General features: G+C 42.1%; 1 protein-coding gene across 6 annotated transcripts in view; it reads right to left on the bottom strand.

Annotated features, from left to right (window-relative positions):
* The window catches only part of EPHB1 (EPH receptor B1), a 416,704-nt gene that overhangs the window by 262,047 nt on the left and 138,497 nt on the right, over window positions 1–16,160 (bottom strand). For all 6 annotated transcript variants that reach the window (XM_077349118.1, XM_077349124.1, XM_077349120.1 and 3 more), the window contains exon 3: window positions 8,983–9,664. In XM_077349118.1, the coding sequence (XP_077205233.1) occupies window positions 8,983–9,664 (682 nt within the window). The remainder of the gene's footprint in view (window positions 1–8,982; window positions 9,665–16,160) is intronic.

The following is a 16,160-nucleotide window of genomic DNA, read 5'->3' as shown; positions in this document are numbered from 1 at the left end:
CACATCTTCAGTCCTGCAAGAGGTCCTAAAGATGATGGACAAAAGTTTCCCACAAAGTTATTTGAGCACTCTCGGGTGCACATCATCCAGTCCAGGGGATCTGAACTCATACAGTAAAGCCAGGTGCCTTTTGACAACATCTCTGTCTATGTTTAAGTTAAAGAGGGCTCCTGATGCTTTACTTAGATTCTGTGGCCAAGATAACCAAAATATCATACTATGACAGAGAGGGACAAAATGAGTTCTTCAGCAAAGAAGAAAAGGGCAGCTCAGTCAGTAAGAGACACAGAGGGAATATCTTGCCTCTGAGGGACAGAAGTGAATGGGGAGGGGGACATCTTAAATATGCATGTAAAATGCCTATTACATGCTTTATTTGTTTTTTCTCCATCAGCCGTTCTTCCAACAATTTAGAAGTCAAGATGGTGATGATTCTTTTCATTCATCCAAAACTCGGAAAAATACATATATCCTGCAATATATTCTCTGCTTCAAAATATATCCTCAACCACTGCAGTATGCAGTTACACTACAAAGAATCACATGCATGAATATGCAGGGGTGTGTATCACACATAAGATCCAGCAATTCTGGGGAGAGAGCTGAATGACAACAACTGTAAGAATTCAATTTGCTCAAGGTATCAGAGAAAGGACAAGACTAGAGGCAAATTCACAGATGGAGATTTAACAGGAACGGGTACAGGGAAAAAGGATGGCCCTTTGAAAATTGAGACAGCTGATGAGTATGTCAGCCACAACTCTGTCGTTTGTTCAAAAACAATCATGCTGAAAAGATAGAGGAGATCAGTGGAGCTCCATGTACAGGTCACATCATGGCATTACCAACAGCAAACACAATGTCTACCACCACTTTTTTTTTTGCTTTCTGTACTTCCATGGAAACTGAAAAGAGGCCCTTGTATTTATCATTTACAATTAGTGTTAAATAATGATAGACAAGAAACAAAATCATGCCCTAAGCAAAACATGCAATTGTAGAATCTTCTATCCCGTTTATATCAGCCAGACTAAGCATCTCGCTCTCCCCAGCAAAACAAAAGGGCATGGCTCAATCAGTATGCCAGGTGACAAGGAGGCAAACTACAGAGCAACGAAACACTGAACTCTCTGATAGAAAGTGTTTTTTTTCCCGATGCTTCCAATATTTTCCAAAAAATACTATGGGCTTTTTGCCTTAATTCTTTGTTAGAAACCTCAAATATTTCTTAGTTTCACTTTTTTTCCAATGAAAGGAAAGCTTCTACAGCTTCAAGAACAAAAGAAAACAAAAAACACCAAATTGGGAAGAGCCTATAGAAAACTGGCGTATTTATATATGATTTATATTTGAAAGCAGTAATTTTGCACGGGGAGAGCAATTTCAGCCTTGCTTTCTCTGTCTGGTACTAGAAGAACCTTTTGCACTGGATTAAACTGCAAAAATGCCGCCATGGGTGATTGCACGGCTGTGAGCAGCATGCTGTGGCGGTGTGGTAATTGACATTAGGATAAAGTACAGGCAGATGGAAGGAACTGCCGAGTGTGACCTGGAAGAGGGCCCTTTTGTCAGCTTTACACCCTTAGTCTTCTTTGCAAAACACAAATAAATCTTTTAAGAAGATTACACTTTCACGCCTCGCCTTGTTCCCTGGAGACTGGAAGATCCTGGAAACCTGTAGATAGGCACAGAATCACACTTGTTTGGTATTATGTTTTTATAATTGAAAAGACTGGATGAGATCTTCTAGCTTTCATGAAACAAAAAAAAAAACCTACAGATTTGAGGACAGGTTTGATAAACACAAGTCTGTCCAGGTCTCAGACTGATTCCTATATATAGGATAGGGTCCTTTGTATTTAAGGCAGTTTTACCTGTAAACAAAATAAAGGTTTCCGCACACCTTGAACTCTGCCTCTCTTCTTTGTCTACTGCAAGACACACCCTCTATCTAACTCCACAGAGTGCACAGAGACATCTAGTGACTGAACGTCATACTGCAATGTAGCTTATACCAGATACACATCCAAAACCACATCTTTTGTGGACAACCAAAAATCTCTCTTAAATTGAGTACTGAAAACATTGATCTGTTACATGGAAATGTAGCCATGGAACTCAGCTATAGCTGGAAAGCAAAAAAAAAAGTCATATATTGGGGGGAAATCCAGTGTATTTTCAATTTCATCTTTTTTCTGCAAACCTGGGTTTTTCCCCTCAGATTTCTGGAAAGACCTGTTCATGGCTCCAATATCTGTATTTAAGTATCTACAGATTATACCATGTTGAGAATTGGAGGTACTGATGATACAATTCAGATATGATCAGGTAAGATATTATTATCTGCTTTCAGGACTACCTGAACATGCCAGGTCCAACGCCCCCAACATCTTATTATATTACTTTCTAGAAACTTTGGACTGATCCCTTTAAACTGACATGCAATTTCACAGTACAAAAAATGTAAGTAAAGCTAGTAGGCATACAGTAAAATTTGGGGAATTTTAATAGAGAGAAAGCAGTGACAGAAAAGAAGAAATCATATAATTTCCATATTTATAATCCAACCCCTCTGAGGATTCCAGCAGGCAGTATCAAATTGACAGCAGGCATGGCAAAGTCCAAAACAAGAGAGAGAAAAGTTCCAATTAAGAGAAAGAATCAGAGTGTCCTTCCCAGAGTTCCATTTAAATCAGAACCAATCAAGGCTTGTTCTGATTCCTGCAGCTTTGCTCAGGAAATAATGAGAAAGATGAAAGAAGCCCAGACAGCAAACGCAGCCCCGCACAGCCCTTTGAAGCCAGGAAATCACAAACATCACTTTGGAGAGTTTTGTGTTTGTATGGCAGCTGTTGCATGGCCTCCTTCAAGAGCATGATCTGCTGCTTGATTTTCCTTCGCTGCAGCTCCTGTTCTTTAGCGTTAACAAATAATCAAGGCAGGGCTGTAGGCTCAAAGGGTTGGAAACAAACGTACTGTCCGGACTAGCCATTTTCTGGGCACTGTCAGAGCTGCCCATTTCAAATCCATCCTAAATCAGATCCTGTCCCAGATCTGCAAAGGTTGTTAATTCCAATTCTCAAGTGCAGGGGTAATCAAACTGCGGCCCTCCAGATGTCCATGGACTACAATTCCCAGGAGCCCCTGCCAGCATTCGCTGGCAGGGGCTCCTGGGAATTGTAGTCCATGGACATCTGGAGGGCTGCAGTCTGATTACCCCTGCTCAAGTGCAATCACTGAAGCACTCTCTTCAGCACCAAAGGTAGGTTTCACACGGAAACCAGAAGTCAAGGAACAGTCTGGTGGTCGTGTTCTCTTTAATTTTTTTTTTTAAGGGACCCAATTCTACTGTGTCAGCTAGCCTTTAAAAAAAATGCAAGACGGGAGAGAAAGGTAAGAAGAAAAGGGATGTGGGCAGCCCCAGGGAGCATTTCTCAACACACGCACACGCACACGCACACGCACACACACAAGCACGCACGTTGTGTGATGTGCATGTCTGGAGTACGAAGGGGGGAATGGCTGTATGCCAGAAAGGCTTGTCTTTACTTAGAAACACTAACACTGAGACCTGATTATCGCAAGGCTTAAAGGTGGCTGTTAAATAAAAATAAAGGCTTATTCTGTAATTCATTTTCCATCCTGACCCCCACCTGGTGGAATGAGCACTCAGAAGAGCTAAGGGCCCTGATGGAACTGGAGCAGTTCTACAGGGCCTGTAAGACGGAGCTCTTCTGCCAGGCATTTGGGTGGGGCCAATGAATATCAAGAGGACTCTAGTCAAACATAATTTGGGCTCCCTCTTTGGAATTCTGGGAGATGGACGGAAGGAACATTCTGATGGGAAAGTCTTTTATTTCTTAAAAAAATCTACGCTACATAACACCAATGAATGTTTTCATCAGGCAATACACACTGCAGGTAGTCATACCAGACTTCATAACTGAGAATTTGATAAACTCTTTCACTTAGATGCCTAATCACTCACACGCTTGTACCATTACCACCCATCTAGCCTATCGATTCTAGCGCCTGTTCCTGTCACGATCCTGATGGTCATCAGTCACTGGTAAACTTGTCCCATCTTCCAAGGTGCCAGGTCTACCCGCCTCTTCTAATCAGTGTAATGCAAAAGATCCCAACCTCTCTGTGGGTTGTCACCATCAGCAGTCAAGGGGGCAACATGTGGGCACTGACAAATGTTAGAGAGGGATACCCGCATGAGGTGAGGCCAGACTGAGGTCAAATTCTACTTTACCATTTGCCATTCTGAGGATTAAATGAGATTTTAAAAAATCATTTCATGAACACAGACTTGTAGACAAATTAACTCAAAGATAACATTTCCTGGGGAAATAATGTGAGAAAGTTTGCCAAAGGCATGAAGAAGGCCATGTCATGAGAAACATTTTCAATAGGCCCAAAGTATACACCTACTGAAACGCAATAGTTGCATTTCATGGCACATTTTAGAACATGCACAATATCCTTACATGACACAAGGGCATTGAGTGATGTGACAATGTATGTATGTATGTGGGAAAGCACATTTTCTTGACATACAATTATGAAGCAGCTCTCATTCCAAGGTAACTTTCCTGCAATTTCTTAGGATCATTTCATGTAGCCGTTGTGGGAGTTCCAGAAGTTCTTCTAGAAACCACCTTCTGGATTTCATTTTGCCATGCAGCTCTGTGAGCTGAGAAAGAGGGAGGGTTTTTATCCACATTAGCATCTTACCTGTCGATGTGACTGGCAAAAGTGGATACGTTTCATGGTTGGGAGGTGCTCAGTATGGGAGGGCCCTAATGAAATGGCACCAGCATCTAGCTATGCATACCAAAAATACAGAACAGTATCATTTGGACTTTGAAACATTTTGCTTCGGCCTAGGGGAGCCAATTGAGGTCAATTTTAAGCCCTGGAGCTTTATATTCAGAATACTTCTATGCTTTATCACTTCCTCAAGTTTTGCTTCTCTTGATTATTCGTATTTAATCTTTGTATGTTATAATTTGCTTTCAATTTAATTCAGCACCTGCTCATGATGCCACTAGATGGTGAGTATGATGTGGCAATCAATTATCTCTTATGTCTTTTATGGCCATTTTACATTGCGAAGGATGGAGAGAGAGTTGTCACTATTATTTTACTGGTTTTTATTCACTGCACTTTATCTTGCCAGAGATCTTGCACTTCAATTATTAAATACTAATAAAGTATGGTTGATGCTTCTGCAGTCTAAAACAGCTTCCATTTTCTTCTAAAATCAGATAGGAATACTATTGTTAAGGACAATTTGAACCTCTGCAATCGGGGGAAATATCCTATCTTTAGAAAACGTGAAGCTCTGTGTAAATACAGTCTGTTCGGCTTTCTGGTCGCCAGATATGGGGGATGATTAATAGGGAATGGATCTCTCCATTCAGACCTGTTTTATGAGATTCCCAGGGACACCTGGCTGATTGCTGTTGGAGGCAAAAATTAAAGGAGGATTGTGGGGAGGCCATTGTGAATTTCAGCCACCCTGAACAAACAGCCAGAAGTCAGTTGGCATAACCAGTTCTTTCTTTTGACTTTTATGAACTCAAGCCTTTCTCTCTTTGAAAGCAGTGAGCAATGTAGCTAGCTTTAGATTCAGGTTCCTCCAATATAATTTTATAGAACTGAAGAGTTGAAGGAGGCCTTCACAATTAAGGCAGGCGATCCAAAGCTAGGCATACCCCAACAATTGCTGTTCAGTCTTTGCTTGCAGACCTTTAAGTGAGAGATACCTTATGTCCCCATTTCAAGCCTAGTCAAGCTGCTTATTGTTAGGGAGCTTCTACCAGTGGTTTATTGAAATCTAGTGTCCTGTAACTTGAACCCATTAGCTCTAACCTTACTCTCTGGAACAGCACACTGCAAGTAGTCATAGCAGACTTTACAACTAAGAACATGGTAAACAGCATAATTTAGACTTCCAATTGCTTGTATGCCAGTACCATATGCTTTAATACTGTGAGAAAGTTTGCCAAAGGAATATAGAATGCAATAGTTGCATTTCAAGGCACATTTTAGAACATGCACAATATCCTTACATGTCACAAGGACATTCAGTGCTGTGACAATGTATGTATGCATGTGAAAAAGCACATTTTTGTGACATACATTTTTGAAGCAGCTCCCATTACAAGGTAACTATCTTGCAATTTCTTCAGAGAGAACTAATCTTTCTCCTTTTGTACTCAAGAGCCAGGTATGAGGAAAGTGAAGTTCTGCCTCAGTCTTCTCATCTGCAAGCGATGCATATACAGTCCTTTCTGCCTTTTCCCATAGGACACATTTTCCAGACCCCTGATCACCCTTGTTACCCCCCTCTGAACCAATGCCAATTTATCCAAATCTTTCTGAAATTGCTATACCCCAAACTGGACACAGTAGTATTTGTATTTAAACAAAAATCTATATATAGCCACTAAATAGCATTTAGAAAACACATTTAAAGTAAAGCATATTTATTGGCATTAGACTGTACTGTCAGGGATTTAGTTTACAGACAACTCTGAATTGTGAATGAGAAAATAAATGCTCCCCCCAGCACCCACCGACCTCGGAGCATGGACGGCACTGCTGTGGGGCAAAGGCTGCAGAAGCAGGGGGGGCTGCTGGCTGGTCAGCCAGAGGGGGGGCAAAGGGGGGACACCTTTTGAGGAGGAGACCCAGGGCTAGGCAAGGCCTTTTGCCCCGGCTGCTGGATCTCTTCCCTCCCTCCCTGTTAACGTTATAGTTACATTATCTGTCCCAGCTGGCTGTTTGCAGGGGGCTTAAGATCCTTAAGGAGAAGAGTGCCCACAAGTGGTGTGGCTCCACCTAGACTTAGCAGCCTCCCTGTGAGGTTGCATATGTGCCAGAATAGCAGCAGCTGCCCAAGCAGAGAGATAGCTGCGGTGTGTGGCAGGATGGCTAAGAGGGGACCCCAAATGAGCCTGATGCCCATGGGCTTCCTTTAAGTAGCACCTTCCTGATGGTTTGGCAGATGTGATAGAGAGAAGGAACATGACAGGTGTGTCACTCGGACCCCACGAGCAGGCCTGCCAGTGGGATTTCTGCTCCTGTGAAGTGCAGTTGGCATGACCTTTGGTTGGGAGGGGATTGGCCTATTCGATCGGCCCCACACTGGTTTTATGCCTTCACTCATATGTATTTAATAAATTCTGTGGCCTCATTTATGCCAAAACATACTTAGTGCTGGTGTTTCTTTGTGTGCTGAAAATGTCCCCTCCCCACACAGCAAGTTCAATTAACTTTCCATTTTAAAATCACACGTATTTTGCTACTTCTTGAAGTATTTACTAAGCAGCTTTCCCAGGATTTTAGTGCCAATGTTTTTGGAGTATGTATTCAGAATGTGCTCTGTTGGATAGGCAGCTGAGGACATGCTGCTATCTGTATGTTCCTCTAAATGTTTAGTGGCAACTTAGAGAAATATAGTTGCACCCAAATACATTTCATCCCATTTCTCAATGCAAATTCTCTATTGTGTGGCACTGCACCTGCAGGCCCCACAACCTTACTGAGCTGTTGACATTTTTCTGGTGTGTTCCATGTTTTATTCTCTCCCTAACTCTGTAGAGCAGTTTCTTGGCAATGCCACCAATGGAGGAAAGCATATCTGCTTTGTTGTACCTTTAGTACTTAAGTTTCTCTCTTATCCTTCTTGGTTGCTTATTCAGTCTGCAGAAGACAACTCTCTGAACAGCATCTAAGGTTCAATGCATGCAGTGTAGCTGAGCCATTCAACTCAGAACTCTAATGTGTCATCACTCATTTTAGTTTATCTAAAGCATACACCATTTATAAAGGGAAGTTCACTGCAATGCACAGGTCTATTATCTGAGCTCCAGATTTGGAGAGAGGGATAGATGAGCTCTTTTCCCATTTTCACTGAGCAAGAAACAGAAGACCAAAAGAATACTTAGAAAATGATTAACCAAGTTCTTTGCAACCCTCCTGTGCTTATGAAAGAGTCAGGAGAACCTTCCGGAAAACAGGGTGTTCATATCTCACAACTGTGACAATGGATCAGTCCAATAGGAGTCGTCCAGAGTCTGACTTTGGGAGATTTAGGAAATGTGGCAAAATGGTTACTGACTTTCACCCTGGATAGGTCTGGGCAGGGACCATGTTTGAGCCCTATAGATACCGAAAAATATGAATACAGTAATGTTTCCATTATCTTCCCCCAAAGCTGTTTCACAAATATGATGCTAATAAAGTGTGTCCTCTGCAATATTTGCCAAGCAAAAATGAAAAACGGCAGGAAAAAACGCCAAACTTCCAAAGAAGTATCAGTTAAGCCACAACTGTCCTGCAAATGTACCCTACTGTACTGATGAAATGCAATTGTACTTTCACCACGGATGCTTCACAATAGGTCATGAATCATCCATGAACTCAGGCAAAGCAACTGCTATTTGCTGAGGCTATTGATGGCCCTATCAAGGACTTCACCATGGGATAACCATGGGATAACAATATGACAAATGGGATTTTCTGCTTAGCACTGTTACACTGAAGTCATAACCTAAGGCAAAATACAACACAGAGCAAGCACAAGAACATCATCGTCATTGCTCATCATACTTCATCTAGCCTCTGTATTCATTTGTTAAGGAATATCACCATTGGCTGTCTAATTTGGGGTTCAGGCATATACAACTAGAAGCCAGGTTTTAGCAATCCTTGTCACAACAGGAACAGCAACCTGGAGCTCCGGCTGTCAGAAATGAACATGTAAACATGTTCCCAAAAAAATCTGTAAAGCGACCATATTTGTGTTAATGATTGTTCAGCATTCTCAACTTGTTACTAGCAGAAATTGGTTTAAAGGAAGCCCTTAAGCAACCACCTTGGTCTAGTTCCATTCTGAGGACTTCTGAACAGTCCTTTGGGTGAAAAGGGGCAGTCACTATAAAACATTTGAGCAAATCATTATCTTACCTTTGCAGGCCACATTGTTCTCAGGCTCATATCCAGCCTTGCAGGTACAGCGGCCAATGGGAACCATCCACTCCCCATCTCCGTTGCAGTACAATTTAATGGGCACATCCACCTCCTCAGCATTGGGAATGCATGTACCTCGTGCAATCACCAGAGAGGTGCTTTCTGCTCCTGTCATAGTCTCTGGGAAGATGGCAAAATTTTGCACCACACTAGGGCATTTCTTAAAGAAAACCCTTACTGACAAGAGTGACATGCATGCCCCATAATCCTGAAAGGCAAGGTAAAAGCCATTGCGATGGAGAGGTCCAAAGCTCCTCACCTCCGTGTTCACTTTCATCAATCTACCACCAAAGTCAACCTGAGAGAAACTCTCATCTGCAGCAATAGTGTCCACTTTGAGGTAGGGGGCCTCTGTCCAGAAGGCTGACTTCTTGGTGGCAATGACAGAGTCTGTTTCATAATAGTACAGGTTGAATGTTTCCTTACAAGAGCCAGGGACATTGGGAAGGCTGCTACAGTCCCGCACAGTGAAGCGCATCTCTGTGTAAATGCGGTGCGCGCCCCGTCGGTTAATAAAAGTGGTGAGAAGCCAGTTGTTCTGGTTGGGCTCAAAAACATTGCACACCTGGTAAGTTCGGATTGTGTTGAGGTTCTCATCATAGCCACTGACTTCTTCCCACTGCATGGAACAAATAAGAAAGGGAGGAATCAAGCAATTAAAAAGGATGGAGATAAAGAAACACAGGAAAAACACTTTAAGCCATGGAGTCATTAATCATAGCAAGCTGGCAAGGATACATAGACTTGAAAAATCAGTGTATTCTACTTTACAAGTTCTGCAAATGTGAGAGACTTCTCTAATTCTAGGGTCTGTAACAATGCTCAAGAGTATGGAATCAACCCAAAAAATTAAAACCCAAGCTTTTGGCCCAGTTTCACACTTACACAAAATAGTTGTTTGGAACCAGCCAAGTGATACATACAGAAGGATGTTTTGCACTCATATGATAATCAGCATCCCGATGAAGCTCTGAATCATCTAATGCCCTCAAGATTCTGTTCAGTGATCATTAAAATCAACACATTTGTGCTCTTCTGGTAGTTTGACCTGTTTTAACCCCTCAATTGGCAAAGCCTCTTTAAAATTTGGCAGTTTCCTAAGAAACACTCTTTTGAATGCAGAGCTGGCAGATATCCTATAAAACCAGAATTGTGAGCCAGAATTAAATTAAATTACCAAATGTTCCAATACAAATTACTGAAATCTAGCTGATGATTTAATAATTCTTTTCAAATTATAGGATATTTATTTCTTAAACAATTATAGGATATTTCTTAAACAAAAGGAAGGAGCTCTAACCCAAAAATGGTAGGTGGTTTTCATAGGAAATGATACTTCTGAATTAAGAAAATGTTCTTGTCATTTAGAATTGCAAATTGCTGTATATAAGGCAAACATGGAAGGATGGACAGAAACTATTGCAACAAAGGGAGATAGATGCCTTTATAGAAGTCACTTTTCAAGAGAATTCAAGGGAATTACTTCTCTGTGCTATCCTAAGCAGAGTTACACCCTTCAACATACACTGTAGTCAATGGGATTAGAATAGAGTTTCTAGCTGCAGGATGGAAAATGCCTGCACAAAAGAGCACTCAATGAACAACAGTTACAGGTAAGTCAAACCCTGTTTGTCAGTCATCAAGATCAGTTCCTTATTCTGGAATTCAACCAGGGCATGGACAGAAAAGCACCAGCCATATTAACAGAAACATTTCCTAGAGCTCTCAGAAAGTAAGCAACCAGAAAATATTGCCAGCCTTCAAACCTTGGTACCTGTAGGGTAGCGGCGGCAGGGGGAGGGGAGGATCCTTCTCAGGGCTATTTTAGTCTACAGGCCACTGCTGCTCCCCTCTACCTTGAACTGAATGGAGGAACCATCAGGACCAGGTCTTGCAACAACCACCACACTGGGTGAGACGCTACCACACAATCTGTACAACTCTCCCAGAAGCACATGCTAAATATTCATGAAAACCCACTACAGAGCTATTAGCTCCAAAATTCACCACCCCCTACTTGAAGTTCTAAACTTTTCTTCGGAAAATTCTTATGACTACTGCATATGTTCACAAAAACTGGGTCACCACAATCTCTCCTTGGGAATTCTGTTGCCCCTCCGGCCCAGCCTCTTTGGGAAGGTAGGTAACACCTGTTGGTTTCAGCCTGCTGTTGACAATTAATGAGAGTTACTGTGGCATGCTGTTTTATTCTGTTATTGTTGTTGTTTTTTAATTACATTTGTTTGCTGGTTTTTACTGTTTGTAAAGTGTTTTCTTAATGATTCTGAAGAGAAGAAGATAGTGGGTTGCTCTTGTTTTTAACTGAAAATGGTATATCTCTGCCAGAAGAAGATAATACGTCACTTAACAGTTCCATCCTTCTGCAGAGCATTTATGTTAGTGAGATTCAATACATTCCCTTCGGCTATGGTTGTGGGCAGAGTATTCCATGTAATTAAAAAAAATGTCATTGTTGTAAAGAACCAGATTGTACTCACCATATCATTTTATGTTGTATTAATTATGACCAGCTATGCCAACATTGGATTATACCACTTTTGCCTTCTGTTAACATTACAGATGACATAATTATTAGCTTTTTGCTAGCAGATAAGTCCCCTGAAATTACCGAGCAGGTTGCTGAGTTCTTATCAATTGTTATATCACTTAGGTCTAAAAGGCCAAAGCGTTGAAGGCCTTGCATTGTTGCTTTCTCTGAATTATTCTTATAATTGTTTTTAGTTCACTGATATATTTAGCCTCTATGCTTTCCTGGCTCTTAATGCCATTAAAGGTCTCTTAAAATTAAAAAAAAAAGATAATATGTTCCTGACAAATTGGGTTCACATTCATAAAAACCTATGCAATCATAAATCTATGTTTTCAAGGTATTCTAGTTTTGCAGCTACAGACTAAGGTTACGTTATCCAAACCAGCATATTTCAAAAGGAAAAAAAAATGTATAAACTGTGTAAATGCTGGTTTGGATAATGTAACCTTAGTCTGTAGCTGCAAAACTAGAATATATTGAAAACATAGATTTATGATCACGGTTTACATAGTTTATAGGTATTTAGGGGAAATGCTTACTTTATGGGTTTTAAGCTACAACAGGCTAATTTCAAACAGGAAGCCCTATCGGTTAAGTACCATACCAACAAAAAAGGCCTGTCCTCCTTGTCTACATCTGCTAATATGCTAAAACACAATGTCTTTCAAGATTCAGCTAAGGGGTTTATTTAGTAGGTGTTAAGCGATCCTGAATTGGTTGGGGGGGGAGAGGTCATCTGTGCAATTACATGTAGGAAGTGGAAAGAGTGAATTAAATTGTTGTCCACATGTTGTTTGGGGAGTGAAAGGGGGGGGGGGAGAATATGTGAAAACTTGCTCCAGGCAGGACTCTCCATTCCTCACTTTTATGAGCAGCACATCCATCAAAACTGACAAGAAAGAGTATGCTGATATGCAGGTAGCTTAATGAAAGGGCATTAATGTAACGTTGGCTACTATGGCAATTAAGAGGCCGGCACCAAGTGTTTCTGGGCCTGCAACAGCATTAGAGGATCACCGTCCAATTTATAAGCCATTCAAATTGCTCTGTGTTTACAGGAGGATTGTTTGCAACAGCATTATTCATGCAGCAGCCTTTAAGTGCTGCTCTGGATGTGATGCATAATTCCAAGGTGCTCCGGTGCCACTGAAGCATGAATTAATGGTTATATCATAGCACGTTATCAGGGAAGGATTTTAATATTTTTATGGAGATGAGAGTATTACATATGTAAGCAAAACGGTACAGTGTAAAATGTTGGGCTGTCATGTACATCCACAGAAGTTAATGTGGTGGCAAGGCAGCAGATTAGTGTGTAAAGTGCTGAACATCTACTGCCTCAGGTTGGTTTTGGGAAAATGTAAGTTCTTATTACTCCACTTAAACAGTCAACCTAGGGTTGCTCCACTATTTCACTCATGTCTTGCAGCTCTGGAAGAAGATGATGAGCAGCAGCAGAAGCTTTACAAGGCTGCATATTTAGGCACCAACCAGTGGTTTACTTACATTGGATGATAACAATGGGTAACAATATAAACTTTATTCCAGCCCCCATAATAACAGAAGACGAAGAAGACGAAGAAGAAGAAGAAGAGTTGGTTCTTATGTTACTGCTCAATCAGAACAGCTCTATCAGGGCTGTGGCGAGCCCAAGGTCACCCAGCTGGCTGCATGTGGAGGAGCATGGAATCAAAACCCGTGCGCTAGATTAGAAGCTGCTTCTCTTAACCACTACACCAAGCTGGCTTATATCATGTATTCAAAATAAAGAACCCAGAATGCCCTGAGGAACTGTATTATCAGAAGGCATTTATTTACACTTGTATTCCCCTTCCCTGGTAGCTTAGGGCAGATCACATGTACCCTCTACTAAAATGGTGCATCCTATGTTTTTGCCTCAGCATATATTTTGAACCAGGTGTGGGAAATGATATTATTTAATTGCCAAGTAAGAACATAAGAAGAACCCTGCTGGATCAGACTAATGTCCATCTAGTCCAGCATTCTGCTTCACACAGTGGCCAACCAATTTGACAGGATGGCTAACAAAGAGGTCAAAGCCTTCCCCTGATGCTGCCTCCTTGCTCAATGCCTTTGAATGTGGAGATTCTCCTCAGTCACCATGGCCATTGATATCCTCCATTAATATTTCTTATCACCTCTTAGAGCTGTTTATTACTGTGGCCATCACTACATTCTCTGGCAGCAAATTCCACATTTTAATAACTCTCTGTGTAAAGTAGTATTTCCCTTTGTCCATTCTGAACCTACCTACCCATCAAATTCACCCATCAATTTCAAGTTTTGCGGTAGAGGGGGGAAATTTTCTCTTAGTCAACTCTCCACCTAATGCATAATTTTATGAACTACTAGCATATCCTCGGAAGAACTATGGACGGAGGATCACAACATTGTACAAGACGTAGCAACTAAAACCATCCCAAAAAAAAAGAAATGCAAGAAATCAAAATGGCTGTCTGAGGAAGCTTTACAAATAGCTAAGGAGAGAAGGGAAGTGAAAGGCAAGGGAGAAAGATACACCCAATTGAATGCAGACTTCCAGAGAAAAGCTAGAAGAGATAAGAATGCCTTCTTAAATGAACAGTGCAAACAAATAGAAGAAAACAATAGAATGGGGAGGACCAGAGATCTTTGCAAGAAAATTGGAGATATAACGTTTTATGCAAAGACTAGTTTCAAAGCCCCTTTATAAAAAGGGGTTTTGAAAGGGGAGAAGGCGCGTGAGTCCAGCAGGGAGGGAACCCCCAGCAGCCGCGCTTTGCGCGACTGCTGGGGGTTCCCTCGGGCGGCGGTCTGACACTGCGAGAGGCGCTTTGCGCCTCTCGCCGCGTCAGACCGGCAGGGAGGGAACCCCCAGCAGCCGCGCTTCGCGCAACTGCTGGGGGTTCCCTCGGGCGGCGGTCTGACGCGGCGAGAGGCGCTTTGCGCCTCTCGCCGCGTCAGTCCGGGAGCAACTGTGAGCCGCGCTGCACGCGGCTCGCAGTTGCTCAGGCTGGGAATCGGAGGGACCAATCGGCAGGCGCTTCGCGCCTGCCGATTGGTCCCTCCGATTGTCTGTCGTGAGGAAGGGTCCAACCCGGACCCTTCCTCATCACGGACAAAGCCCACCTCTAGGGGGCTTAACGAATTATTTAGTCCGTGGCGCCCGTGGCGCCACGGGCTGTTTAAAGATCGGTATGATAAAGGACCAAAATGGTAGGGACCTCACAGAAGCAGAAGAGATTTTAAAAAGGTGGCAAAATTATACAGAGGAACTATACAAGAGCGAGCTTAACATTCCTGATAACCACGATGGGGGAGTTACTGAGCTGGAGCCAGACATACTGGAATGTGAAGTCAAATGGGCCTTAGGACATCTGAGCAACAATAAAGCTAGTGGTGGTGACAGCATTCCAGTTGAACTATTCAAAATCTTAAAGGACGATGCAGTAAAAGTGCTACACTCAATATGCCAGCAAATTTGGAAAACTCAACAATGGCCACAGGATTGGAAAAGGTCAGTTTACATTCCAATCCCAAAGAAGGGCAATGCCAAATAATGTTCTAACTGCCATACCATTGCACTCATTTCTCATGCTAACAAAGTTATGCTCAAAATCCTACAAGCTAGGCTCCAGCAATATGTGGACCAAGAAATTCCAGAAGTGCAGGCAGGATTTTGAAGAGGCAGAGGAACTAGAAATCAAATTGCCAACATATGCTGGATCATGGAGAAAGCTAGGGAGTACCAGAAAAACATCTACTTCTGCTTCATTGACTATGCTAAAGCCTTTTATTGTGTGGAGTACAACAATTTGTGGCAAGTTCTTAAAGAGATGGGAATACCAGAGCATCTTAACTGTCTCTTGGGGAACCTATATGCAGGTCAAGAAGCAACAGTGAAAACCGGGCATGGAATCACTGATTGGTTCAAAATTGAGAAAGGAGTTCGACAAGGCTGTATACTGTCGCCTTGCCTATTTAACATGTATGCAGAGCACATCATGAGAAAGGCGGGGTTAGATGAGTCACAAATTGGGATCAAGATTGCAGGGAGAAATATCAACAACCTCAGATATGCAGATGATACCACTTTAATGGCAGAAAGTGAAGAGGAACTAAAGAGTCTGTAGATGCGTGTGAAGGAGGAAAGTGCAAAAGTTGGCTTGAAACTCAACATCAAGAAAACGAAGATCATGGCATCCAGCCCTCTCAATTCCTGGCAAATAGATGGGGAATAAATGGAGATAGTGACAGATTTTATTTTCCTGGGCTCCAAGATCACTGCAGATGGGGACTGAAGCAAAGAAATTAAAATACGCCTGCTGCTGGGGAGGAAAGCTATGGCAAATCTAGACAGCATCCTAAAAAGCAGAGACATCACCCTGCTAACAAAAGTGTGTTTAGTCAAGGCTATGGTCTTCCCAGTTGCAATGTATGGCTGCGAAAGTAGGACCATAAGGAAGGCTGAGCATCAAAGAATTGATGCTTTTGAACTCTGGTGCTGGAGAAGACTCTTGCAAGTTCCTTGGACTGCAAGGCGAACAAACCGCTCAGTCCTAGA

This window comes from Paroedura picta, chromosome 8 (assembly GCF_049243985.1).
Source record: "Paroedura picta isolate Pp20150507F chromosome 8, Ppicta_v3.0, whole genome shotgun sequence".
In the NCBI taxonomy this organism is placed as follows: domain Eukaryota; kingdom Metazoa; phylum Chordata; class Lepidosauria; order Squamata; family Gekkonidae; genus Paroedura; species Paroedura picta.
This window is presented reverse-complemented; position numbering and strand designations above follow the sequence as displayed.